Genomic DNA, 25,884 nt, shown 5'->3' with positions numbered 1-25,884 from the left:
CCACTACTTTTCTTTTTCCTCTTTTTTGAAAGGCTGAAGTCTTGAAGCATATCTGTGTAGCCTATAACCAAGGCTTCTCTGTCCATCCTGAAGACATCTCAGTACAATACACAAAATACTTGCTTTGTGTGGTGCTGGATGCTTTTAATTTAAATTGAGGCCCAACAACAGTGGCACTTTTGTACGGTAGGAAAGGGTCACACTACTGTACGCCCAGCTAATAAATGATTATCTCAGCAACATGCTATTGCAGCTGCAAGTAAAGCCTCTGAAGAGGACACACAGCAAGCAAAGCATAGAACAATTCTCAACAGTGTGCAGGGCTACCTGCCTTCAGCATTAAAACAGCAAATTAAAACGCAGCGTACCTTAGCTCTGGCTTCTCCTGGATTGAAAGAGAGAAAAGACAGACTTCACAACACCACAGGATGATTTAGTTAAATCTTACATTCAAAAAACCACTCAACTTCAGTGCTAGGAATAAGAATGTCCAAAATATGCAGCCTTTCGAGTTGTGTAGGAAGGAAGAACCACCTCTTCCACATAGCAACCACCAGGGGATCCGAAGCCAGCCTGCCGAGTGTCGGTACACCACGTACCACTTTGGCTCTGCAATAAGCTGACTGCAGGAAAGCCGCCTATAACACTGTCTTACTGATGTCTCTGGTGGCTCAGAAGTGGAGCTTTGTCTTCAGAATGAATGGCTTTGTCCATTTGCCCCAGAAACTCCATCCTCCCCAAAACATCACCACGTACGGGACACCTACCATGAAGCACAGGCACACAAGGACTCAAGTCTTCAGTTGCAAGCTAAGGGCTAGTCTATATCTGGCTGAAAATTAACATTTAAGCAAACTACTTAAAAAATGCTGCTGCAGCAGAGCTGTTAGCTTTCAGTAGACACCTCCTGACATTCAGAAATGCAGTCCTGCTTTCTGTAACAAAGTAAATGCCAACCAAACCTGCAATCTGTTTCATGCTACACCCATTTATATGTAACCCTTAGTTTCCAGAATTAGCTTTTCCAACACAACACACATGGTATTCTGAAAGACCTAAGCTAGTGGAGAAAGCTGTGCCTTGAAACTCTTTAGACTATAGAAAACTACTCACAAGAAGCACGGGGAATTAAAAATGAGGATTTTTTTCCCTTGTTCTGTGATCTTCATACCAAATGAACTCCCCCCCTACAAAAATCTGATGCTGACAGAGCAAATCACCACCTCAATGCAGTTTGTGATATGTGCACTGTTTGTGTGTTCTAACAGACAAGCTCACAATTGCGATTTTGCTGTTAGCACAATACTGCCCCTATTGCTAGCGCCTCCATGCATAAGCCAGTTCTTTGTGATGACCAGTTTGAACTAGTACTGAGTAAATCTGTTATTACTTCACATTTAACGTGGAATAACACCACGTAATTTCAATAGTCAGGTCTGCCTCCGTGTCTTGGAGAAAACCTGTCTTTTCATTTCATCTAGGAAGTAAAGACTTAGAATAACCTCCCCAAGGCATATCTATTTAAAAACTGGAACAGTTCTATATATTTTGTAAGCTAGCTTTGAAGCATGCTATTATAGTACTGTACCTCTACAGGACTTGTTTCCATGAAGAAGTGTTTTTAGACTTTCCACTACCTAGAGTGGGACTCAGTTGTTGCCTAAGCAGCTACTGAAGTGAAAACTGAAACCAGTTACTTTCACTTGGAGTTCTCATAGATTTAAACATGCTTGACCCTTAATAGAGGACATTTTCCAGAAAAAAAAAAAAAAAAAAAAAAAAGAGAGAAAAAAGCTTGATTTTACCTCTGCTTTTGGGACTTAACACTCACTAAGCACAAATTAGTAGCATATAATACAAAAATGCTTGGTCCTGCTTTTCTCCTACCCTTCCTAACTAATCCCCCCCCAAAAAAAAACAAAAAACAAGGATAACGTAAGCATGCCCAAGTACAGTATTTGACTTACAAGAGGCTCAAGTGCATTATGAATACTCTTATGACACATCATAAAACTGCAACTGTGACAGCTCACATTGGGAACACTTTGTTTTTTCCTTTAACAGATCCAGACAGTTTTATGAATACATCACTAGATTCCTAAGGCCCTAAAACACGTAAACATTTTCTACAAAACCTTTTGAGTTCCTATCTGTTCACACACAGGCCCTTCCACAGAGTGCCCTGCTGACTCACTACTCGCAATCACCATCAGCCACGGGGAACTTGTGACAAACATACGCTACCTTAACATGTGTTAAGACCTTATATCCTAATCCCCATCTCCTGGAGAAATGAACTCTTGTAAACTTGGTCATGGCCTTTGCTCACCCCAGGGTGAAGAGAACTGAACAAAAATGCCATGCTTTACTTCAACCATTGCTTCTTGTTTTCTCTCTGTGCTATAAGCTTACCATTTACCTGGCTTTAGAGATCTATGAGATCTCTAGCTAAATATAGAATAATTAGGTAGCACTTGCCAGTGACTTGAACTACTGCTAGCGCAATTACTGAAATGCAAACCGAGATGTGAACAGTTAATCAAAGAGATACCGATCTCTCTGATGATTGGTAAAGGGTTACTTACTGTATCACAAGACAGCACCAGCCCTCACCACAGAAGTCTGGCCAGCTGAGTCTACAGCTACAGCATCTTATTGGGGTCATCAAATTCAAAAGAGAGAACTCCAGATGCTAACATAACATTTTGCTCTCTGTCAGACTCATATACAGGCAACATTGCCATTAAAGTTCCTTCTTGGTCAAAGGCTGGAAGTCCCCCAAACACACAAGCAAATCCCATACATACAAATTCCTAGTCCTCGTCATCTATTCACTCACATCCCAACTCAAAGCCCATAGAAGAAACCAAAGACTTTGTGATTCAAGTCACAAGACTCTGCCTCAATCATTCCCCAGATGAACAAAAGGATTCATTGTTAGTCAACTACCAGCATTCACCCCAAAGTTCAAGACAAGGAGTACAGTGGTGCTAATTTGGAAAGGCTACATTTCAATCTTCTGAGTGCAGAGTTACAACAGATCCCCATACTTGATTAATTAATAAAATTCTGCTAATGAAGGACAAGATACACTCATAAAACAGAGACTGCAAAACCACTGTTAGAACCAAGACCCAAGCTGTTGTCCACTCAGAAGAAACACAGAAGAAACACAGTAAGTCCTTTGGCAGGACTTACCTCTGCCACACATGGACACCTAAGTATCAAGAGAACTGTTATTCAAGAGGAAAGCTGGAGATTCTGATCTTTTTCCAGGATACAAATGTGTGTTATGAAAATCCCTAATTTAAGATCACCTAAATTAACAGTTTCTGAACCATTCACATACTAGAGACAAATACCTTTTGTTTCCCACCTTTTCCCTCCTAGGACACTGACACTTCCTCTTTCAATGTGGAGCTTGTGCTGCCTTGCTTCCCATTTCCTATTTACACATTTGGCTATAACAAAGTTTGTCTTTCAGAGGCCCAGGAAGCATCCCAGTTCTACCACTGGAGAAAGTTGCAGCTCTGGGCCAGGACCCCACCCAGGAGAGCAGGCACTAATTGTGAAGACTTCATTTCTGATTACAAATTCGAAGCACGGCTTTGGTTTAAGAGCTTGGGCTTAAGCTTTTCTATCAGAAGTTCTTCTGTTTTGTTTCTAACATAAAACTATTTGGCAATTCCAAGTCTTCTCTAAAGTTTTTTTCTTTTTTTTTTTTTCCCCCAGCTGCGTTTTATTTAGATCATTCAATGTACGCTGATAAGTCTCATAAGGAATTTAGTTAGGTTTGAGAGCTGCAGAAGTTGCCAGCTTCCAGAGCACATTTGGTTCCTATTTGTGTTCCAGTGTTATTATAATGATGATTAGTCAAATATCAGGAGTTCAGACAAAAAGCCTTCTGATTCTGTTTTTTTTTCTGTTAAGTATTGTTTCTATTCTGAGTCAAGCTGAAATTAAATATGGCTGCTATTCATATTTGCCAATAGCTTAAGCCAAAATAAGTTGGGGCTGAATGACATCAGTGGTGATGTACATGTTTGGGAAGTTCATTTCAAGTTGCAGAGCAGCAGGATTACAAAAACAAAAAAGCCCCACACCCCAAGATACTCTGCTGCCCTAGAAAGATTAAGCATCTGTTTCCTCAGAGGCATATGCCACAAGTAACCTTACCCAACTAAGGGCCTTGTTCAACCAGATATATTGCCAACAGCAGTAGAACAGTATATGGCTGCGTGTTTTCAGGTCTGCCAGGGACTTTTTTGGTCTTTTCCTTTTGAGAGGCTCTGGACATCTTTGAAGATTGTTAGTCTGGTCTCTGTTTGTGCGACTAAGATGTAAGTGTTCTTAAGAACGCACACAGGAAACATTTCCTTTTTTATTCTCAAGGACTGTTTTGAAAACGGGTCTTAAGGCAGTTTTGATCTAGCTACTTCCCTTAAGTCTTTTTCAGTATAAGCCACTGCCTACTTTGATCAACCTGTTTGTATCCCCTCCCTTCCCCTACACTTCTTCCCAGCTGGATCACAGCGAACCCATGTATTAATGTTTTCCCTTTTGAAGTAACTGTCACATTTTTCCTATGTTTGTGTTGGCTTTTACTGGCTTTCTAGTGCTACTACACAACTGGACATATTTTGGACTCAGAATGAGCCCAGCTTCCTATCCAAAAAATTAACACTTCTGAAGCTGGTTGTCTGCTCTGCAGGCTCTGTATTCAGAACCCTGTTCATTAATTATAAAGAATAAGTAATTTTTTTTAAAGCAATTCCAAAAACCATGCATGCTGTACAGTTATTTCACAATTATGAAAACTCAGATGCTTTATTAGCTAGTTATTACTTCAGAATAGGAATGCTTAAACAAGTACGGATGCTAAACAAACTAGCTCAAAAATAAGAAAGTCTGAAGTCCTACCTAGGCCAGAAGTCAACAGCTTTAGCTTCACAACACAGTGCTGGAGTTCTGACCTCTAAACGAAACCCACTTTGGAAAGCATTCTCATTTCCTACCCCTGAGAACAGACGCTTCTCTGCGTTCCAGTATGAAAGACTCAGACTTCATAAAGAAGATTTCAAACATAGAAATCTCATTTTTAGTTGAGATTTGTGAAGGACTTACAGCGTTAAGAAGTTTGTCTCTTTCTAGGGAAGTTTTTCCTCTCAGGCGCTGTTTTGACCTTACCCTGAAGCAGGCAACAGCAGGCAGACACACGCTAGGCCCTGGGTAGGCTGATAAGGCACTTCCTGGAATTTGAGCACGTCGTACTGAAGTTCATCCTGCATTTAGGGCAGATACAACTGCGCTTCTGGGCTACAGAAATCCCAAGTTCACACCCTTCTATCAAATTAGCAAAAAGACATTTGCTTCCTGACAGTACAAAATACCTTCTCCCAGTTCACATTTCCACTAGGAAACACTGCTAGAGTCTAAAAACACTACAGTTATCCTAAAATATGACACCTACAGTTACGTTACAACGAGACGCTACCCAACACACCACCCTTACCATGCAGAACAGCCAGATAATCCAAACAAGTGTTCACACTTGGTGGGACAGATCTTTTCTCATCATGAATGATTTTGGTCAGTTTTATCTTTATCTGGAGAGTTTTAGCATTTTTTCTGTGGCAAGAATTCAGTGTGCTATTCGTTGCTATCCAGGTCTTTCTTGTGCAACATGTAATAAAGAATTGAGGAAATAAAACAAGCTTGTTTCTGAGTTACGTATGCTTCTGTGGACAGCTAGCTCATCTAACAAATTTTTTTTTTATAATAAATCATTTATTAATCCCCAATATGCAGTCCAGTAGTTTCTGCACTTCAGAGGAAGAAGTAGCCCCAGCTTAAACTTCTGGTAAGCTCTTTTATGAACTTCTCCAATAAAAACCACTGCCTCCTAGAAGAAAATTAGAAGGTAGATTTGATGAAAGTACAAGCTTAAGGAATGCCACCACACCACCACCCTCCTCCCAAAATGAAATACGATCTGATAGCTTAGAGCAACAGGTTGCTTTTAAGATTCTTAAAATTGCATGTGAGAGGAAAGACAATAGGAGTTAAAAAACACAGACTGTATGTTATCAGCTCATTTACAACACATGATTCCTTCAAGTTGTCTCCAATAACTATACTACGCTGCCTCTTAAGTACTATGTGGATGTTTCAGCAAAGATAGCAGCATCAAGATGACTTTCATATCCAACTAGTTGCCTCTGGTTTTGCCTCTTCTTTCCAGTGAAGCAGTCAGCCTCTGGAAGCTGTGTATAACTGAGAGTTAGACTCCAGTGTATGCTGGTGGCTACCCAGCTGAAATGCAGCTTTGTGGAAAAGGACCTGGGGGTCCTGGTGGACACCAAGCTGAAAACAATCCAGTAGTGTGCCCTTGCAGACAACAAGGCCAACAGTATTCTGGTGTGCATTAGGCAAAGCACAGCCAGCAGGTGGAGAGAGGAGATCCTTCCCCTCTACCCCAAACTGGTGAGGCCACCCCTGGAGTGCAGGATCCAGTTCTGGGCTCCCCAGTAAAACAGAGGCATGGACATACTGGACAGAGTTCAATGCAGGGCCACCAAAAGGATCAAAGGACTGGAACATCTCCTCTGAGGAGAGGTTGAGAGAGCTGGGATTGTTCAGCCTGCAGAAGAGAAGGCTCAGGGGGGTCCCATCAATGTCTATAGATACCTGAAGGGAGGGTACAAAGAGGACAGAGCCAGGCTCTTTTCAGTGGTGTCCAGTGACAGGACAAGAGGCAATGGGCACAGACTGAAACATGGGAGGTTCCCTTTGAACATCAGGAAGCACTTTTTCACTATGCAGGGTGGCCAAGCATCGGCACATGTTGCCCAGAGTGGTTGTAGAGCCTCCACTGTCGGATGTGCTCAAAAGTCACCTGGATGTGGCCCTGGGGAACCAGTTCTAGGTGCTCCTGCTTGAACAGAGGCAGTGGACAAGATAACTTCCAGAGGTCCCTTCCAACCTCAAGCCTCCTGTAACTCTGTGAGATTAGAACTTTTCCTTTAGCAGAAATTGTGGCTGTAGAGATGGTGAAGAAATAGAACAGATAAAGTTAGATTCCTATTATCCATAGGTACTGCAACTGCCTAAAGTTTCAAGCTGTGCTAAAGGCTCAGCCAGCTCATTTTCTCCTCTATTTGGTTTGTCTGACCTTACAGCAAGGTGTTACACTGGAACAGCAGCCAATCCAATCTGCATGCATAGCACAGAGCACTTCCACAATTAATAGTCTTGTTGGCATTGCCAGGAAGGTATAAACTACTGACATATATGGATTAGCACATTACCTAGAGGAGTTGTACCATTGTCTTGACACATTCTCCATCAAAATGATGAAATCACCACATATGACTTTGTGCCACTGTCTATCAGTTCAAGTTCTCCAAGTTCCTGCAGATCCATTTCTGCTTTCCAGAAGGTGAAAGCAGTTTTTTTTTTCTCTCTGACATTTCTGCCACCATAGCTCATGGGAGAGAGAGAGAGACCTAACAAACAACACTAGATTTCAAGCTTAATGGGAGGGCGTATTTCTATTCAAGAATCAAACAACAAATCCAAACAAGCTTATGTTATAGAAGCAGGGTAGCTGTGGCAGCACAAACCTCTCTGAAGCAGATACAAGCGCATAGCCTGCTTCCAGTTATAAGCTAAGGACTACTCCTACATTATGATGCACACTGTAGACTTCCTTCAAATAGGCATGCTTTACAGGTATTTTTGTAAAGTATATCTATGGATCCGAGAGTTATTGCATTGATATCTGAGTTTTAACATTAATAATGTAGCAGTGACGAGTACAAGAGGAGAGAAAGCACTCCTGCTCAAGATACCACTGACTGAGTCCACGTTTACCTTACAAGTGGCTTAACATAAAGCTATGCAAACCAAGCAAACACAGCACAGGTGTCACTCCCAAATGCATTCTGTGAAGACAACAGAGATCCAGATGAGGGCTATCCTTACATCAAAGCTAGAAATCTCTTGCACTGGGCTCTTCAGGATATTCACGCCAAATGGATATGCTTTATTCATCAGGGGCCCCCGTATCTTACCACTCCTTTGCAGCAACACTCAGCTTAGCTCTTTACTATAAATGAAGCGTCATTTGCTTTGTGGGTGCTTATCATCTGTCCTTATGTGAGCACAGGCCTGCATTTCCAATTTGTGCATAATGTGGCACACATTTATTTTTTAAGTTTATTATCGACTCATTTAAAAGGCAACGATGCTAAGAACAGAACAAGCACTCTTTGGAGGAACAGGTTACTAACATTCATTAATGCCCAGGCCTCGCATGTACCTTCAAGGAAAAGTATAATACCAGTGATTTATTTTCAGTACATAAACACTTTCCAAATATAGTCCATTTACCAATTCTAGAGATAACCTCAATGACTCAGCAGTCAGCACTACACAAATGCACTTCTTCACTGGGCAGCACAGCAAGCAGGGATAACTCAGCTCTGAATATTCATATTAACACCAAAAATGTTTTCAAAGTCACCGGCAGTCAGAGAGACCAAGAGGCCAACAAGTACACGTTCAGGTTGTGAGGTTAAAAATATCAGAGAAGAGGTCAAATTCCACAATGGCTTACCTCTGTTATAAAAATGCTATCAGCTCTGAGGAATCTCTGAATAAACAAGTGACAAGGATAGCTTGGTTGAAAAGACAAGGCTGCAGATAGCTGAAATTAACTATAAAAAGTGGCACCCATGTACGCACCGCTAATACTGCCTACATGGGAAACCACCCATTTCACTCTTACTTTACCCCTGAAGACCCTGGGATTTCATAGAGCCAGAAACAAACTATACACCCGAAAGCAAAGCAAAGAACATGAAAAGTAAATTTGGACTCACCCTCCTTTATTGAAGGAAAGGCCACATGACTGCACACTGACAGCCTGCTAGGCCATCAGGCAAGAGATCTTAACTCTTAAATCACTGACATTTAAGGAGGCCAACTAAAACATACCAAAAAATCCCATCACATGGCAAGCTAGGAGGATTTCACAACAGTTAAGTGACATTGAGTAGCAGAAGTAACTTAAGGCTTCAGAACAATCTTTTTAAAACAGCCTCACATAAAACATACAGGTAATAAAAAGTTAAATATTGTGTCTCCCTCGAGCATGTGTTAATATCCAGTACTGAACAGGGTAAGTGAAATTTATTTTTTCAGATGTGGAGAAATATATACTTTTAAAAATTATTCCAAGAAGCTAGTTTTTATCAGCTTTACAAGGAAAAAGGCATTATTAAAACCCTAAGTTCTGAGAAAGAAAGGTCAAGATGGAGAAGATATCTCCAGAGAATTAGTAAGCGTGTGTGACTGCAGTCACCCGGTTCAGCATCCTAATGTTTTATGCAACTGAGAGACAAGAACAGACCACACAGACAGACTGCCACTGCAGTCAAGTATCTTACACACTTGTGGGCAAAATCCCAGTGATCAAAGTATCATAAATTCAACCGTAAATCCTGTGTGGTTTTTTTACTGCCTTTTTTTTTTTTTCCTGAAATGTTACCAGTCCCTATCTGACAATACTAGATCTGGGACCTAGCAAGTTTTAGAGCTCTGCTTCTTATCTCTGTTCTTCCAACACACATCAGATACAAATTAAGCCAGAAAACTAAAAACAAGCTGGTCAGCTTTACATGCCATTATGAAATCGCAATGACAGTGGAAGGATAAAAATGTGCACCCTCCTCATTCCAGTTTGTTTTTCTAAGCATGGTAGAGAAGAAAATAACCACCATCCTTATTATAATAAGGAGCAAGAACACCCAAATACAGTTTCCATTCTACACATTTCTTTTTGCTCCCCTCTGTCAGTTTGCACACAGACAAGAACACCATTTTCAAATACATTCACAGAAAACGGAACTGGATGATTTCTATTTTAAAAGCTTACTATATGAGATACTATTCCATTAAACTTGATTGCTGCTTCATCTTTTCCTTGCAGGCTCAGCTAAGCCCCCTTTCTCCCTGTGTATACATTTAAAAAAAAATAATCCACAAACAATTTGTATTCAAGACCTCAGAAGTAAACCTCAGACTTGGAGCTGCAGAAGCACAGAGAGGACGGGTTTAATTTCAAGCTAATATGCTTTTACACTGTGTTTCCCCAGAGGCCCATGAACTGATTCCACGTTAGTTTACACAAGGCTGCTTAACAACTGCTGAGAATGACAACAACAACAAAAAATCTACAAGCCAAGCTTTCAGAAAAATATTAATCCACTCTAAAAAGTGCAAGAACAGGTTAACAGAGCGCTTTGAGTCAGGCAATACGGTGCTGCGTGCAGAATGCCTTCAGACAAGTGGTACATGTATGACTGGCTTGCACACAAGCTGGTAAGAGAACAAGTCACAAAGGGTTTTCCGGCCACTAAAAAGTGTTTAGATTTGCCATCAGATTACGTTCAAACATATCATTACCTACAAAGAAAAGGATTAACTTTTGAAGCATACGTGCTTAAGGAAAATACCTTTGGGCCCCTGCTGCACCAAACGCCAGCAGCGTTCATCATTTGTCCTATAGTAATACCCAGGCAGCCTTCTGTCTGCCAGGACTGTCCGCTGCCCAACAGCCTTTCATATAAGCATTTGACAGAAGATCTTATCACCTGCTTTGAAACTGAAGCATTCTGTCAATATACATAATACTCTTTCAGAAAAGAAAAGGAATAATACTCACTTATCTTCTCCCTGAACAGAGTCCCAGTATTTGTTATTTTACCAAGCCTCCAGCTGGGCTGCTGCTCAGCTTCCATGCCCACTCTGGTGACCTATTAGTCTTGGCTGCTCTAGGAAAGTCCCGGCAAAAAACAAGTTATGTTTTGAACTCCCCTATCTCATGGATACTTCGGACTTGCTTAATTGCTTCCTTTACATAATGCTGACAAGGATGCTATCTTCACAGACCTTTAGGTCGCTTTCTATCTGCAAATCTGCAGTAAGTAAAGAAAACGCTTCCAGTGGAAGAACATTATGCCATCTGCAAACGTTTCACTATTGAATTGCCTTGATTTGAATATCTCATCTTTAGAGCTTTAGCACAGGCAAAAGACATATATGTATGTAAAGCACCAAAAAATTAGCACAGCAAGAATCATCAAGGCATGACTACAACCGTTGACATGACAAGGAAGGAGAGAAACAATCTGCCAAATGACTTCTGTCAGCAGCTTTGTTCTCTTGTATTCCATGCCTACACGCCATTCCACAGCACGTTACATCCCATGCTCCCCTGTTCAAGGGATAAATACGGGCTTTATCTCAGCATTTGTTTTAGCATAGAGATCCTCCCAATTAACTCGTTACTTCTGAACAAGATTCAGGGCTGACTTAAAGTAATTAATACAACTAGGTGTTCCTAGTACTTACCTGGAGGGAGAGGGGATAGTGTCAAGCCAGAGACCCCTACAGCCAATAAAGATTTTCTTGACACTTCAAGTCTCTCAATACCAGGCACCTCTTACCATGCCCAGTGCAATGATCAGTCTGAAAACTCTTCTCACCGAGTTTACAAGCTGAACAGTGTTTCAACTGTTTGCAGCATTGCCTAAAGGCCTTGACACACCAATGTCTCTCTCACCTTGGTTTCCACTACCTTCAACAAGAGGCTGAGAACTGAAGGGATAACAGAATCACTCTATTGTGCTCCAGCAACTGACAGAAACAACAACAAAAAATAGGACTGCCATCTGTACCTGAGCACAAGAAAGAGCGGAGAAAAAGGCATTGGTGTCATGACTTGAGGGGCTAAGTCCAGCACAACAGCCAGCCACCAAAACATGATTCCATCCCCAGCCCTAACACCAAAATCATGAAGTTTAACCCCTTGGTTTTTTGCTTCCCTAGTTTCGCTCCAGTCCCTCAACCATCTTCACCTCTCCCTCCCCCACTTGGAGGGCTACTACTACCTGACAGAGGTTAACACAGCTGAGTATTCAGCCAGGCAGCAGGCAGGATGGAATCACTGATTGCCTCCAGGGCTTTTTCTATACAGACTTGTTCAGGGTGCCCTATCAACCAACCATCCTCCCTCCACTGCTGAGCATCAGTGCTGCTCCCTCACTTCAACCCAGATGAGGGAATTGATAATGAAAAGTCTCATTACGAAGTCACCTGGCCACAGCTTACGAGCACCTTCTTCATTCACAATCCAATAAGCCGGTCTATGTTACAACAGCCATGCTCACGCACGTCTTCCAGACCACATCACAGACACCAAAAGACCATTTGTATCCCAAAGAGCACGCACACATTCATTCACTGAAACATGCATGAACAAACCTAATCCTTGGATGCTCCATTATGCTCTCACAATATTCAAGACGTATGAAACAAACCAAGGCAGTACACTGGACTTCTAAACTAAGATTAATATTTACTCATTGAACTGCATGAACTTTTTTTTTTTCTATTTGCAGTACAACAGTTATACATACAGAAGATAACATATTACGCCATGGGAAAGATAACTAAATCCAGGGACTATGACCTACAGCTTGCTGACCTTAAAGTCCCTGCAAAAATGACAAGCTTAAATATGTTACAACAAACTCTGAGTATACAACTCATTTAACCCAAGAGATGAAGGAAAAAAGAACTTTCATTTTCTGAGCCTATATATCAGTGGCAAAAGGTTTTCATCAGCCTGTAAACAAAGTCCCTTCTGAAAAAAAAAAAAAAAAAAAAAAGCTATAAAAAAAACAACACCTACAAACAAAGGAAGAAAATCTAAGCCACCAACAGATTGCAAATGAAGTCGACCGCTTTTGGTCTAAATTCGTACTGCAAGATCCAGCATTTAATGCTAAATATAGACAGTAAAAGTGAAACTTAAGCGAGTCGAGGTACTTATCAGCACACTATCTAACGCCCGTTAATGAAGAAGCAAGCTTAAAAAAGACAAGAAGCCGATTCCTTTTCTGAAGGAAGAAGGATAGATCATACCTCTCAGGCTCGTATGGCTTCAGCGTATGGAGCTCAAATGGCAGGGACGGATTTTAACCTTACCCCGTTACTCCAGCAAAAACGACCGTGCAACGGAGGATTAAATCCCAACCTCAAGTTAAACTTCAGTTATATAAAATCGCCGCGGACCACGGCGGTAGGAGAACCGGGCTGCTTCCAGAAGGCAGCTCCCGCTACCTCCTAGAAACCCCGCTCCCTCACCTTGTGCCAAAGTCACTGCAGAAACCCGGCACAGCCCCGGCTTGGCGGCGAGCAACCCACCTGCCGCTCCCCCCGGCACCTTCCAGCGGGGTGCCCAGCCCACCCCTCGCCTCCTCCCGGAGCCGGGAGGGCTCACCCCGTTGCCAGAAAGGGGAAAACCCCCCTGGGGCAGGCGCTACCTACCGCCCAGCCGCTCCTCCGGAGCCCCGTCCTTCGCCTCGCAGCGCGCCGCGGGCGCTCCCCGGCGGGGCCGGCGCCTCCCTGCGAGCCTCGGGGGGCGGCGAGGAGGGGACCCGAGGGGGACCCTCGGGGACCGAGAGAGACCGGAGGAGGCTTGCCGGGCCCTGCCGGTGCCGCTGGAGGTGGCCGAAGCCCCGGGGGGGCCGCGGGCAGGGCGGGAGCGCGGCTCCCGGGGCGGGGAAGGCCCCGCCGCCAGCGGGCATGGGGCTGGGAGCTGCCGGGGCTCCGGGCCCGCCCCTCTCGGGGGTCGTGCCGGCAGCGCACACACCCCCCTGCGGCATCAGCGGCACCGTCACGGCCCCCCCTGTGGCGTCACGGAGCGCTGAGGTCACGCTGAGGAGGAGGAGGAGGAAGAAGAAGGAGGGGGGGGTGGAAATCAGCGCCTGCCGCACCGCTGCCGCAAGGGGAAGGGGGTTGAGCATCGCCCCTTTCCCTGTTTGGTGCTCCTATGGTGCTGGTTTGGTTTCCCTGTGCTCCAGCTTGCCCTAAAGAGGGGGGAATCTGGAACAAAACTCGCCTCCGAGAGGCAAAATGGGGCCGTGCTGCCTCAGTTGGCACCCAGGCAGCAGCGCCTGGTGTGCTGATGGTTGAACCCAGAAGGGAAAAGAAATTCTCCTTAAAGAGGAAAGATAAAAGGGTGCAAACGGGTTTGTTGGAGGCAGAAGCAGGTTTCATGGGATACGCACGGCACAGGCAGCGTGGAGCAAGCAGTTCCTCTCTGGCAGAAACAGCGCGCTCAGGGAGCTGCCCTGAGATGAGCTGCAGGGAAACAGCCCAGCGGGCAGTGGAAGAGGCCCAGAAACAGCAGGGCAGGCATGAAATAAGCTTTTAAACAGCTGCTGTAGTTGGTTGCCCTTCCCAAAGCTAGCTGGGCAGTTTTAAGCTCACAGCAGCGACTTCTTGCTAGAGCGGAGCATTCAGAGTCGTTCCCAGTTACAACACCTGAGCCTTGTTTCTTGTTTCATCAGCGAGATCATGGTCAGAAGAAAAACAAATGAAGGTATTTTTGTTCTTAAGTATTGTTTAGATGAGTGTTCTTATAATAGAGTTTGATACTTCAGCAGACCTACTTTACTGTTCCATATACTTGATGGAGTATTAAAGGATTTCTGTGGGGTCACTTGCTAACACAGAACCCACTATATCGCTTCTGCAATGCCAGCTGAACTACAGCCTGGAAATCAACACTGAATGCTAAATAGCAGTGCTCTGTCTTTCAAAAAACACCGTGGGTTTAAGCACAGCAACACTTAAGGGACGTGCTTTTTCAAGAAGCTCAAGTTTTAGGGAGAAATCGCTGCTGTAGTTCCTTCCCTTTATGAGTTCTGGTGTCTTTACAACCCTGGATTCTATTTTGAGACAAAACTCCCCAGGATCACATCCCCCCCTGTCATGACTGACTGGTTTCTCTAGCTATGGTGGAAATTCAAGTTCACACCTCTGCCTATCCCTCTGCGCCCAAATCCATGAGCTACCAGATTGAAACAAGGCCTTTAACACCTACTAAGACTGCTGAAGTTCAAGTAAGGTGAAGCTACAGTTTCACCATATGTTTTGCCATACTCCACTCTGGAAACCTATTTTAGTCTTGCTCGGAGCAAGATGCCAGCACAATTAAGGAATACTAACCAACACTATACACCCACTGTTGTAACAATTTCCCCCTCATCCACAAATGGATCTGCCAACTTCACTATTAGATTTTCTTAAAGGAAAAAACAAGATGTTAAAAAGCAATTCTTGTTCCTCTCTCGCTAGAGCTTGACTCAAGTAAGTCTAGAAGACTCGTGACTGGAGACAAAAAGGCTTGGAAAGGAATGAAAAAAAATATTAAATCAAATCTAGACAATGGAGCCAGTGTTTGCAGCTGACTGTTAAGTAACTAGAAGACTAACAGCAAGAACACAACCTCATTTTGATACGTAGCTTGCTGATGACAAGAGCTAAAGGGAAGCACTACTGTTACCACAATTCGGGAAGACAAATTTATTCCATGGCACTAGGGTGTCTTCTGGGGGATTAAGGGGGTGGAGGGGGGAAGTTCTAGATCTTCCAACCCAGGATGTAATGAGTTTGCCATATATACCCAAACTGAAGCGGTTGCATTATGTTTAGCACCACACAAGATACTTGTCACTGGAAAAGCCAGGAGTTCAACAGATATCACTCACACACCCACTAAGCACATGGTCTGAAAACACATTCAGAAGCAGTACTGTTCAACACTTCAGCTAGCCACCATAAAGAAGAAAAACATTCAATATTTTAACCTTTGAATCAGCAAAGCAACTGCTACATTGAGTTCAAGCATTCAATTTCAACTTTAAAAGCAGCAGTTTGCAAGCCAAATCAGACTATTGAGCATTCAGAAGAAAGACTAAGATATCCATTTTTAGATGAACTTAGCTAGTCTTTAGAAGAGCAAGCTTTCATTAGACATTCAGCATGTGAAATGACAACCTGTCACCAGTATGAAATTCTAAGGATGCGTTGGTGTTTTGTTTGTTTGTTATTTTGTTTTGTTTAAAGCAGGTAAGCAGGGGAGCTAGCAAAACATACTAAGCTATTCAGACCCTTTATAAAACCCCCCACACAGCACAATACATACCCCTTCCTGCTTTGTGAATAGGTGGAGGCAGTCAGCCAGGGCCTCACAAGTTTCCTGGGATACTTCAGAGACTACATCAACTTTTTGTAGGAGAGGAGAAGGTATTCCTGAAAGTACCAAAGGATTAGTAGCTTTAGGGGGGCATTATGGATTCTACAGGGTTCTTTTAATTATTATTTTCTGTCTAAATTATACAGACATAACATTCATATTCTACAGAAAGTCAGCGTGAGGGAAGAACAAGCAAAAGTAGCACTGAAGAAACATGGGTTTTCTTTTGCATCCTTTACCCAGTATTGGTATAAGTGACACATGGATGGATCAAATGTCTAACCTTAGTTTAGATTTAAGAGACTCATGAGAATTCAAATACAAAAGACGCTACACTGGTTTAAAATAAGTTAACGTGAGAAATGTAGGTTTTTTCCTTCTAGCATGGTACTTATACAGGAGGCAAAAGCTTACGACAATGCAGCTGAAGATTTAGTTTTGAAAAAATAGATGGGGAGCTATAAGGATATTGATCAATAAAAGGGGGAGGAGATAATATTTTCATGGAGTCATCTCCTAGATAAGCAGCATGGCTCGCATAGCAATGCCACCCCGCATTGTGCTATGGCCGGTCATGTCTAGAACCAGAAGGACACTACGATAACACAAAGAGCAGGTAGCAAGATTTTAGTAATATTTGAGTTCATCTGTCAAGTTTCGTGATGTGCAGCAATTCCCCAGAAGTGAAGCACGTCGTTCTCTGAGTCAGTGTATTTGTTGCAATGAAACTAAGTGTTCCTTTAGTGGTCCCAGCCTCTAGGTCTGTTGAATCCACGTTATAACACAGGAGCTCCACGCTGATGCCACAGCAGTAAAGGTTCAGCAATGACAGCTTTAAAATACCTTCCTGAATTTATTTTGCACCTTGTGCAGAACACAAGGTACAGCACATACAACACATACTAGTTGTCTTTGACACCAAGGCTCCCATCTGAATGGAATTAGGAGTTCCCGCTTAGAACATCCAAGAACAGCAAGCGTCTCTAGGAGGTGCAGCACACTGAATACAGGGGCAGAGACACATTTGTAATAAATATGTTTAAATCCCAAAGATACCTAGATTTATAAATGGCATGTTGACAGACATCTAGAAAATGATTTTTAAGTATCTAGTCCCCAATATAGCCATTTTTATATTACTCAAAAGCAAGCTCGCTGGCTTGCTCCAAATATCTTGTCAAATACTTTGAGAACAGGGAGAGCTGCAGCAGTTTTCTGTTGAGACCTACAGAGATTACGCGTGAATCTGTAAACAGTTCACTGACCCATGAAGCTGCAAACTCATTACAAGAAAAATAGGAACTTATTACTGCTACTGGCCAAGACTAGCAGTTTCTTGGAAAGAGATAGCATCTGGTTTTGCTTTACTACGGGTTTTGTTTATTCAAACTGCATATTCAAAGAAAAGAAAAAAAGTCAATGGCCTCATTGGTTCTTCAGGTCAGCATTGTGGGGTCAGAAAACATTCCCACATCTACCAAAGGGAATTTAGCCACCACCATAATAATTTTGAAAATTTTAGAATAATTCTTTAACATCTGGTATTATTCAACATCTTTGTCAGTGACACGGGCAGTGGGACTGAGTATTTCCTCAGCAAGTTTGCAGGCAACATCAAAGTGAGTGATTCAGCCAAAATACTGGAGGGAAGGGATCCCACCCAAGGGGACTGAGACAGGCTCAAGAGGTGGGCCCATGTAAACCTCATGAAGTTCAGCAAGGCCAAGTGCCAGGTCCTTCACCTGGGTGGGGGCTATTCCAAAACATGAACACAGGCTGGGTTATAAGTGGATTAAGAGCAGCCCTGCACAGAAGGAGTTGGGGGTAATGGTAGATGAAAAACTGAATATGAGCCAGCAATGTGTGCTTGCAGCCCCAAAAGCCAATCATATCCTGGGCTGCATCAAGAGAAGCGTAGCTAGCAGGACAAAGGAGGTGATTATCTGCTCTCATGAGACCCCACCTGCAGTACTGTGTTCAGCTCTGGGGCCCCCAGCACAAGAAAAACATGAAGTTGTTGGAATGAGTCCAGATGAGGGCCACAAAGATGACCAGAGGGCTGGAGCACCTCTCCTATGAAGAGAGGCTGAGAGAGCTGGGGATGTGCAGCCTAGAGAAGAGAAGGCTCCAGAGAGACCTTACAGGGGCCTTCCAGTACCTAAAGGGGGAAGCTACAGGAAAGCTGGAGAGGGACTCTTTATCAGGGAGTGCAGTGATAGGATGATAGAATATCCTGAGTTGGACGGGACCCACAAGGATCATTGAGTCCAACTCCTGGCTCCACTCAGGACCACCCAAAAATTCAGACCATGTGTCTGAGAGCACAGCCCAAACGCTTCTTAAACTCTGACAGGCTTGGTGCCATGCTTCGTCCCTGGGGAGCCTGCTCCAGTGCGTGACCACCCTCTCCATGAAGAACCTCTTCCTGATGTCCAGCCTGAAGCTCCCCTGTCACAGCTTGACACCATTCCCATGGGTCCTATCACTGGTGACTAAAGAGAATAGATCAGCACCTGCCCCTCCACTCCCCCCCGTGAGGAAGCTGTAGACCACGATGAGGTCTCCCCTCAACCTCCTCTTTTCCAGGCTGAACAGGCCCAGTGACCTCAGCCACTCATGTGTCTTCCCCTCCAGGCCTTTCACCATCTTCATCGCCCTCCTCTGGACACTCTCCAACAGTTTAAAGTCCTTTTGTACTGTGGTGCCCAGAACTGCACACAGAACTCGAGGTGAGGCTGCACCAGCACAGAGTGGAGCAGGACAGTCACTTCCCTCAATCGACTAGCAATGCTGTGCTTCATGCACCCCAGGATATGGTTGGCCCTCCTGGCTGCCAGGGCACACTGCTGGCTCATATTCAACTTGCTGTCAACCACAACTCCCAGATCCCTCTCTGCGGGGCTGCTCTCCAGCGTCTCGTTGCCCAGTCTGTATGTACAGCCAGGGTTGCCCCGTCCCAGGTGCAGGACCCGGCACTTGCTCTTGTTAAACTTCTTGCAGTTGCTGAAGGACAAGGACATGGGGTATGACAAGGGGTAACAGCTTTAAACAAAAAGACTGTAGGTTTAGATAAGATATTAGGAAGAAATTCTTCACTGTGATGCTGGTGAGGCACTGGCACAGGCTGCCCAGAGAAGCTGTGGATGCCCCATCCCTGGGGGTGTTCAAGGCCAGGCAGGACGGAGCTTTGGGCAGCCTGGTCTGGTGGGAGGTGTCTCTGCCCGTGGCAGGGCGTTGGAACTATGTGATATTTAAGGTTATTTCCAACCCAAAGCATTCTGTGATTCTGTGACGATTGTTTTGTTGTATTATGAATTAGTCTTGTCTGTGAATTACAGTCTTAGTCATAAAAGACTCACATCTGATACAAAATGTTACTTTTCTTTGTGAAGCAAAAGCTCAGTGTATCCACTTAGAGCAAGTGTATCCAGCTTGAGCAAGATAGGTTAATGCCACAAAGTAACTGACCCCAGTGGCATTTGGAGAAAAGACTCCTCATTGAGAAGGTACAGGCATGAAAATTGCTATTATAAGGGTATGATTTGTGCAAGTATTACAAGGGTATGGGTTTGTGCAAATAAACTTGTCTTCTAGTTTGAGCTTCATAAATTTTAGTCACAATATTTAAGATGCACTGAGGTTACAAAGGCACAACAGTTGAACACAGAAAGGCATCCTATAAGAACATTTAACCTATGAAGAACTGTACACATTTAAGGTGTTCTGATCTCTAACAGCTTGATGCCTATGTTATTTTCAGTCAGTTATGCTGCAGAAGTTCCAGGTAGAGGTCAATTTAAGATTTATTACTTAAAATAAATCCTGAAGTCTTCAAAGCTGGCATGAAACTCATGGCAGAAGTCTGTGGAATATATCGCATCACACCACACCTCCATTCCCCTGTATAGTTTTATAATTCCAGCTTGTGTCCTGTTTACTACGCCCCAAGCTTTCACTGTTTCTACTCACTACAACAAAAGTTCTTTAAGGAGGAATCTACATGAAGAGAGCCAGCTATTTGTGCTTTTCAGGTGACACACTCTGCAATAAACTACCAACTACAGATTTTAAAAGTTCTTGAAAGTAAACCTCTACCTTATATTCCTGTGATACTCCCCAGTAAGTACAACATCTAAGGGTAGATTCACTTCATTTATAGACACTAATAAATTGAGGAAAGCAGTCATAAGTCTTCAGGAGTTTGAAAATATCATTTCAGTGAAATGAAAGTACATGCTGCTTAAGGAAAAAAGGAAAAGGAAATTGCCTGGTAACAAACTGCATTTTATAAGAGTAAGTTTTACCTTTTGTAACATCCAAAGATTTAACCATTGCAAGGAAGTCTGAAATCTCTTTACTGAGTCTTTGTTGGCATGCTTGAGCTTTCTGGAAGAGAACAAGGGCAGTGATTTCAGGAGGGCCTTGTTCTAGGGAAAGCATACGTCTATTATCTTAAGTACACTGAAACTTTTAAATTTGAAGAGCATTACATATTAAAAAAAATTGAATTTGTTTTTGAATTACCTTCAAAGGCAAAAGCAAACAGAAGATTTATGCACTAATTTTGTTTAAATTAGCATAACAAACTAAACCTCAAAATTATATAATATGTTCTGCTTTTCCAATTTTTCTCCCTTTTCTTTTTATTTTTTTTTATTAAAGTTTGAAAACCCAGGAAAAGCCATTGCTTGCCCTTTGATAAGAAAGGCAAGAGTAAGCAAATGCATAAGTTAGCTGACATCTGGCAAGTACAGAGACTTACAGGAACACATCCCAAGATCAAATCCCAAGCCTGCATTTGAACTTGCAGTTGTCTATTGATAACATCACCTTCTTGAGCAGGCTGCTGGGAACTGCCAGCAGCAGTTATCCTCCCATGTCCTTTCTGCCATTGTCTTGTACCATTTGGTGCTCAGTCATATGATTTATTTTTTTGCATTACAGTCAGAAATTCTGCCTACTCCTCATTAAAAAGTGAAAGGGTTTTAGAAGCATGCATACAGCAAAAAACAAGAATCCCAGCCTTGATACTAAAATAATCACAAGACGACTCATTTACATCGGAGGCCTGAACAATCGCTGTGCAGTACACCTGATGGGTCCTGAGGTGTTAAAGGCTCGTTTCTAAGTCATTTCACTGCCTCTTTTATAGAGGTACATATAGCTGAAGGTTAACTTCGGTAACATCAAAGCTAGAGTACAAGCATAGTATACAAGGCTCCCTCTCCTGGCCGAAAGACTTAAAAACAACATTCTACCTTACAGTAGTGCTGGTAAAATTGAAAAGAAAAAAAAACACCATCCTCTAACTACAATAAACATGTCATTTTATGCACACATTCCAAACAGGAATATATCACAATAAGCAATACAAATACAAGCAGCATTTACGCACCCCTGGAAAGGAAGAACCATTATTTTTGGCCAAAAGTACACTGAAGTATCCCTGCACGGAACAGTGCAACTGCCTAGATACATGAAACAAGCATTTAGTACATACTTTCAGAGTTTCTTGTAGATCTGTAACAGATACTGTATCATCTTCCTCATCATCACTACTCAGCTGTTCCTGTGTGCAGTAATGAGTGCTATAGGCAGAGTGGTCTTCTATGGCTTCCAGCCAACTCTGAACAGAAAAACAAAGTTAATACATTTCAAAGGTCATCCCCAGAAGGCAACAGCATATATGCAAAAGAGCAAATTAAAGCGTTCTATCTAGATGACATTCATTTGCAAGATGTAACATCTTAGCAAGCAGAAGAGACTGACAAAAATTTCAACATATTCAAGATAAGATGCAATGTGGTCAGAGTGCTGCTAGGACTTAACTGATCAGACTTGAAGTACAAATGCCAGTCACTCCCCAAGTCTATCCAAGCTCACATAAAAACATTATATCGATTAATAGAAGACTGTAGAGAATGTATTTTGCACCTTTGTTTTTCTGTTTAGACAGCAAGGTCTCCATGGCAAAGTCAGCCTTCTTTTCCATGACAAACTATGTACAAAACTTCAGGCGCTATTGTAATTAAGAAGTTGATTCTTTTCCTGCTCACAGAATCACAGGGTGGCTGAGGTTAGAAGGGACCTTTAGAGGTCATCTGGTCCAAGCCCTGCTCAAGCAGGGTCACTGGGCTGGCCCAGGACCTGACCTAGATGGCTTCTGAATATCTCCAAGGATGGAAACTCCACAACCTCTCTGGACAACCCGTGCCCCTCACCAGACTCCCTCCAGTATATCCATATATCTGTCATACTGGGGAGCCCAGAACTGGACGCAGCATTCCAGGTGCCTCCACCTCTACTTCATGTCTAGTTTGCACACCTATAGAAGTACAGTACTAACTACACTACAAAAAAACAAAACAAAACAAAACAAAAAAAAAAAAACAACTCATGTTGTCCCCACCCCCATATCTTCTACCCCCTCCCCCCTCCAAAAAAAAATTTATATATCATCTGGGCAATTGGCTAAGAGTAGACCATATCATGAAACCTCCTTTTGTTTGGGATAACGAACTATGACAAAGTACAACAGAAGGAAGTTGCAGTAGAAATCTACCGGATGGAGAAGTTAATGAAAAAGAAGAAGTTAAACTACAGGGCACAATACAGACTAAGGGCTGGAAAAGAAGGAAGCACTAGTTTTAAAGATGCTAGCAACAATATGCCCATTTCTGCAAGCTAGTCTGTAGTCATGCTAAGAGATTTAACACATGCACTTACGTTACCAAGTCCTGATAGTCAAGATCCTGAATCTGTCACTAATGCACCCATAGATAGCTGTATCCAAATATTTTCATTATAGAAATCATTACATCTTAAAGCCTTTAATAAAAGCCCATTATTACCTCTCTAGTTTGAGAAGGAAGGCTATTTTTAGGGATCTTGAAACGATGAACGGTGTCATCAAAACACCTGACAGAAAAGAAGCAACTGTCTGTAGATTTTACCTAAAGCAATGGGGAGAAGAGACAAAATGAGTATAAACAAGCAGTAAGAAAAGGCAAAACAGTAAGAGTAAGCAAGGTGGAGAATTACTCTCAGAAGTTTTTGCCTCCATTTTGATGCAAAACAGATACGGTTCACAAAAAGCTTTCTCAGAACAGTTGTGCAGAATGTGCTGACTTGCACTTTACCCCATATGAAAATATAGAAGTTCGTTATGTCAAGACATTATATTTGCATAGCATTAATTGATTCAGACAAGATATCAGTAATGGTGTAAAGCCACTGAAGTTAAGGAATTTGTAGGTATAAAAAGGAAAGAATCACTTTTCATATAAGAACATATGTAACAGAGCTTGTGGTGCCAGTTTACATATCTAGGACAGGCTATCTACAGAAGTACTGAGATTATCCTAAATGCATTCCCCTTGAGCACTTCATCTTTCTGCACATTATACGTCTTTCCTTCCTTCTCACATACTTCAGCAGTAAAGTCTGAGATACAATTATTCTTTCTCCTGAGAGGTGGATTGTCACACCTGACTTTTTTTTTTTTTTTTTTTTTTTACTGTCTTCCCCTCCATTCCTTCCCAAAAAGGATTCCAACAAGCATAACTGAATTACTGAATTTAAGGAAGTGCTCAGAAGTCAACTTCAGAACCGATTTGTTCTCATCTGAAATGAATTTAATTTACACATTCAGTCACTAGTAGTCAGCAACAGCTACAAGAGGAACTAGTTATTTGCTATTCTGTATCACATGCTACAGATAACTGTTTGGCACAACTGAAGAGGCATACTATCAGGAAGTCTTACGTTTGTTTAAATTTTCAGGACTTTGGGAAGAAGTGAAAGAGCTAAAAAGCAACACAGAATACTTTACTTGACAAGAACCACTGTGGTTTTTGCAACAGCGCAAGCTTTTTCACTTAGTAAAAATAATAGGCAGGCTTAGCAACCTAGCTGAAGGTTTCATCGTCTAGGAACAGAACACTACCACAAAACAACAACAAATTAAAAAAAATCATACAGTAGTTACAAGTCTTATTTCACTTCCTACCGTGCACACAGCTTGTGTTAGATGCTTGCATCCCTGACGATGCTCGTTATTTACTGCATCAGCTCTTTGAAAGAAAAAGAGATTTAGTAACAAAGGTTGGAATTATTTAAATCACTTATTAGAAATTTAAATAATGAACTTACTGTCTCCGATACCAGGAAAGGACTCCACGGTCAAGTACTATCCAGTAGAGTTTCCAACCAAAAAATCGTGAGCTCTAAGGAAAACAAAACCAAACCAGAAAAAAAGTAAGGTTAAAAGCTGAACAGTTACAGTTCCCATTGAGCTTGATTGCTTGAAGGTGATTACAGAAAACCATCAGTCATGAGGAAAACATTTTACCTGCTACATATCATAAAATGGCTTGGGTGAGAAGGGACCTTGAAGACCATATGGTTCCAACTCCCCCACCATGTTCAGGGACACCTCTCACCAGACCAGGCTGCCCAAAGCCCCATTCAGCCTGGCCTTGAACACCTCCAGGGATGGGGCATCCACAGCTTCTCTGGGCAGCTTGGGCCAGTGCCTCACCACCCTTGGAGTGAAGAATTTCCTCCTAACCTCTAATCTAAATCTCCCTTCTCCTGGTTTAAAACCCTTTCCTCTTGTTCCATCATTATCTCTCCCAAGCAAGAGGCTGCTCTCCATCCTTTTTTATAAGCACTCTTTAAGTACTGAAAGGCTTCAATGAGGTTACCCCAAGGCCTTCTCTTCTTCAGGCTATCTTGTTGGTCGCAGACATCTGAGAATACTTTACAATTATAGTGCTATTTTCTTTTCTGGAAATGTCATAAGACAAAAGCTTTGATAAGTTTGCTATTCAGTCATATAGCAACTGACATATTTAAACTGTGCTTTTTATTTTTTACTTTTACGGGGATTGTTAATCACCACACAATTCTACTTTGTAAGAAAATCAGAAGAGAAACAAAACATCAAGATATCTAAACTGCAAAATTTTACCTTTCACAAGTCTTGGTACGTAATTTCGATTTAAAAACCAGCTCTTATATTTGTGTGTGCGAATAGGAAAATTTACACTGAAGAAAGCTTCAACAAGTCTTCAAAGATTTCATGAAGGAATATAAAAAAGCACTTGTACAAGATTAAAAAACCAAGTTCAACGGGGAAAAAAGTTCTTTAAATATTATAGAAAAACAAGCACTTGACTGACATTTTCCCTGAAAGTTTTAAAGATTTTCAGAAGTTGAACTTGTGGCAAAATATTAGTCATAAATTAAACACACACCTATTCAGGGAAGAAGTGTTTTGCCTATCACACAGATAAAGGCACAATGTTTTACTATAGTGAAGCCTTGTCAGAAAAATTACCAAGACGTAATTCTAAGGACAGAGGTTAAGATCAGAGTGCCACAAATCTAATAACTGCTTTACTCAGCCAACTTGTAATTTGTCCAGTATACTCAAGTTCTGTATTATTGAAAAGCTCCCTCATCCATCAACTGCTACTTATGTACAGGAGGTTACATACTTGTAGATCTTATACACTATTTTAGAAAAAGAATTAAGACATACCTTCCACAGGAGACCTTCGTATCTTCTCAAGGGTTTGTTGATAACCTGCACAAAAATTAAAGCTTATATAGGAGTAGCTCAAAACTAGACAACCTTTGCAAGTGGCATTTTAAATGGGTACAAAACTTCTTACCTTTCCAGTTTTACCTCCCAGTATCAGTTTCATTTCTGCACCTTGGGCTAAATCAAGGGGTGTCTGATCTGCTCAGTAACCAAGACAAAGCATGAG

General features: G+C 42.2%; 1 protein-coding gene across 4 annotated transcripts in view; it reads right to left on the bottom strand.

Annotated features, from left to right (window-relative positions):
• Window positions 1-25,884, bottom strand: part of OSBPL1A (oxysterol binding protein like 1A) — a gene marked incomplete at its 5' end in the record, with an annotated part of 76,698 nt that overhangs the window by 33,378 nt on the left and 17,436 nt on the right. For all 4 annotated transcript variants that reach the window (XM_084282481.1, XM_084282484.1, XM_084282482.1 and 1 more), the window contains 8 exons: window positions 16,061-16,167; window positions 20,416-20,497; window positions 21,612-21,737; window positions 22,963-23,064; window positions 24,120-24,183; window positions 24,263-24,336; window positions 25,656-25,700; window positions 25,789-25,856. In XM_084282481.1, the coding sequence (XP_084138607.1) occupies window positions 16,061-16,167; window positions 20,416-20,497; window positions 21,612-21,737; window positions 22,963-23,064; window positions 24,120-24,183; window positions 24,263-24,336; window positions 25,656-25,700; window positions 25,789-25,856 (668 nt within the window). The remainder of the gene's footprint in view (window positions 1-16,060; window positions 16,168-20,415; window positions 20,498-21,611; window positions 21,738-22,962; window positions 23,065-24,119; window positions 24,184-24,262; window positions 24,337-25,655; window positions 25,701-25,788; window positions 25,857-25,884) is intronic.

This window comes from Netta rufina (assembly GCF_964035555.1).
Source record: "Netta rufina genome assembly, chromosome: 2".
NCBI classification, from domain to species: Eukaryota; Metazoa; Chordata; class Aves; order Anseriformes; family Anatidae; genus Netta; species Netta rufina.
Note: the sequence above shows the minus strand (reverse complement) of the source record. Positions and strands in the feature narration are given on the sequence as shown.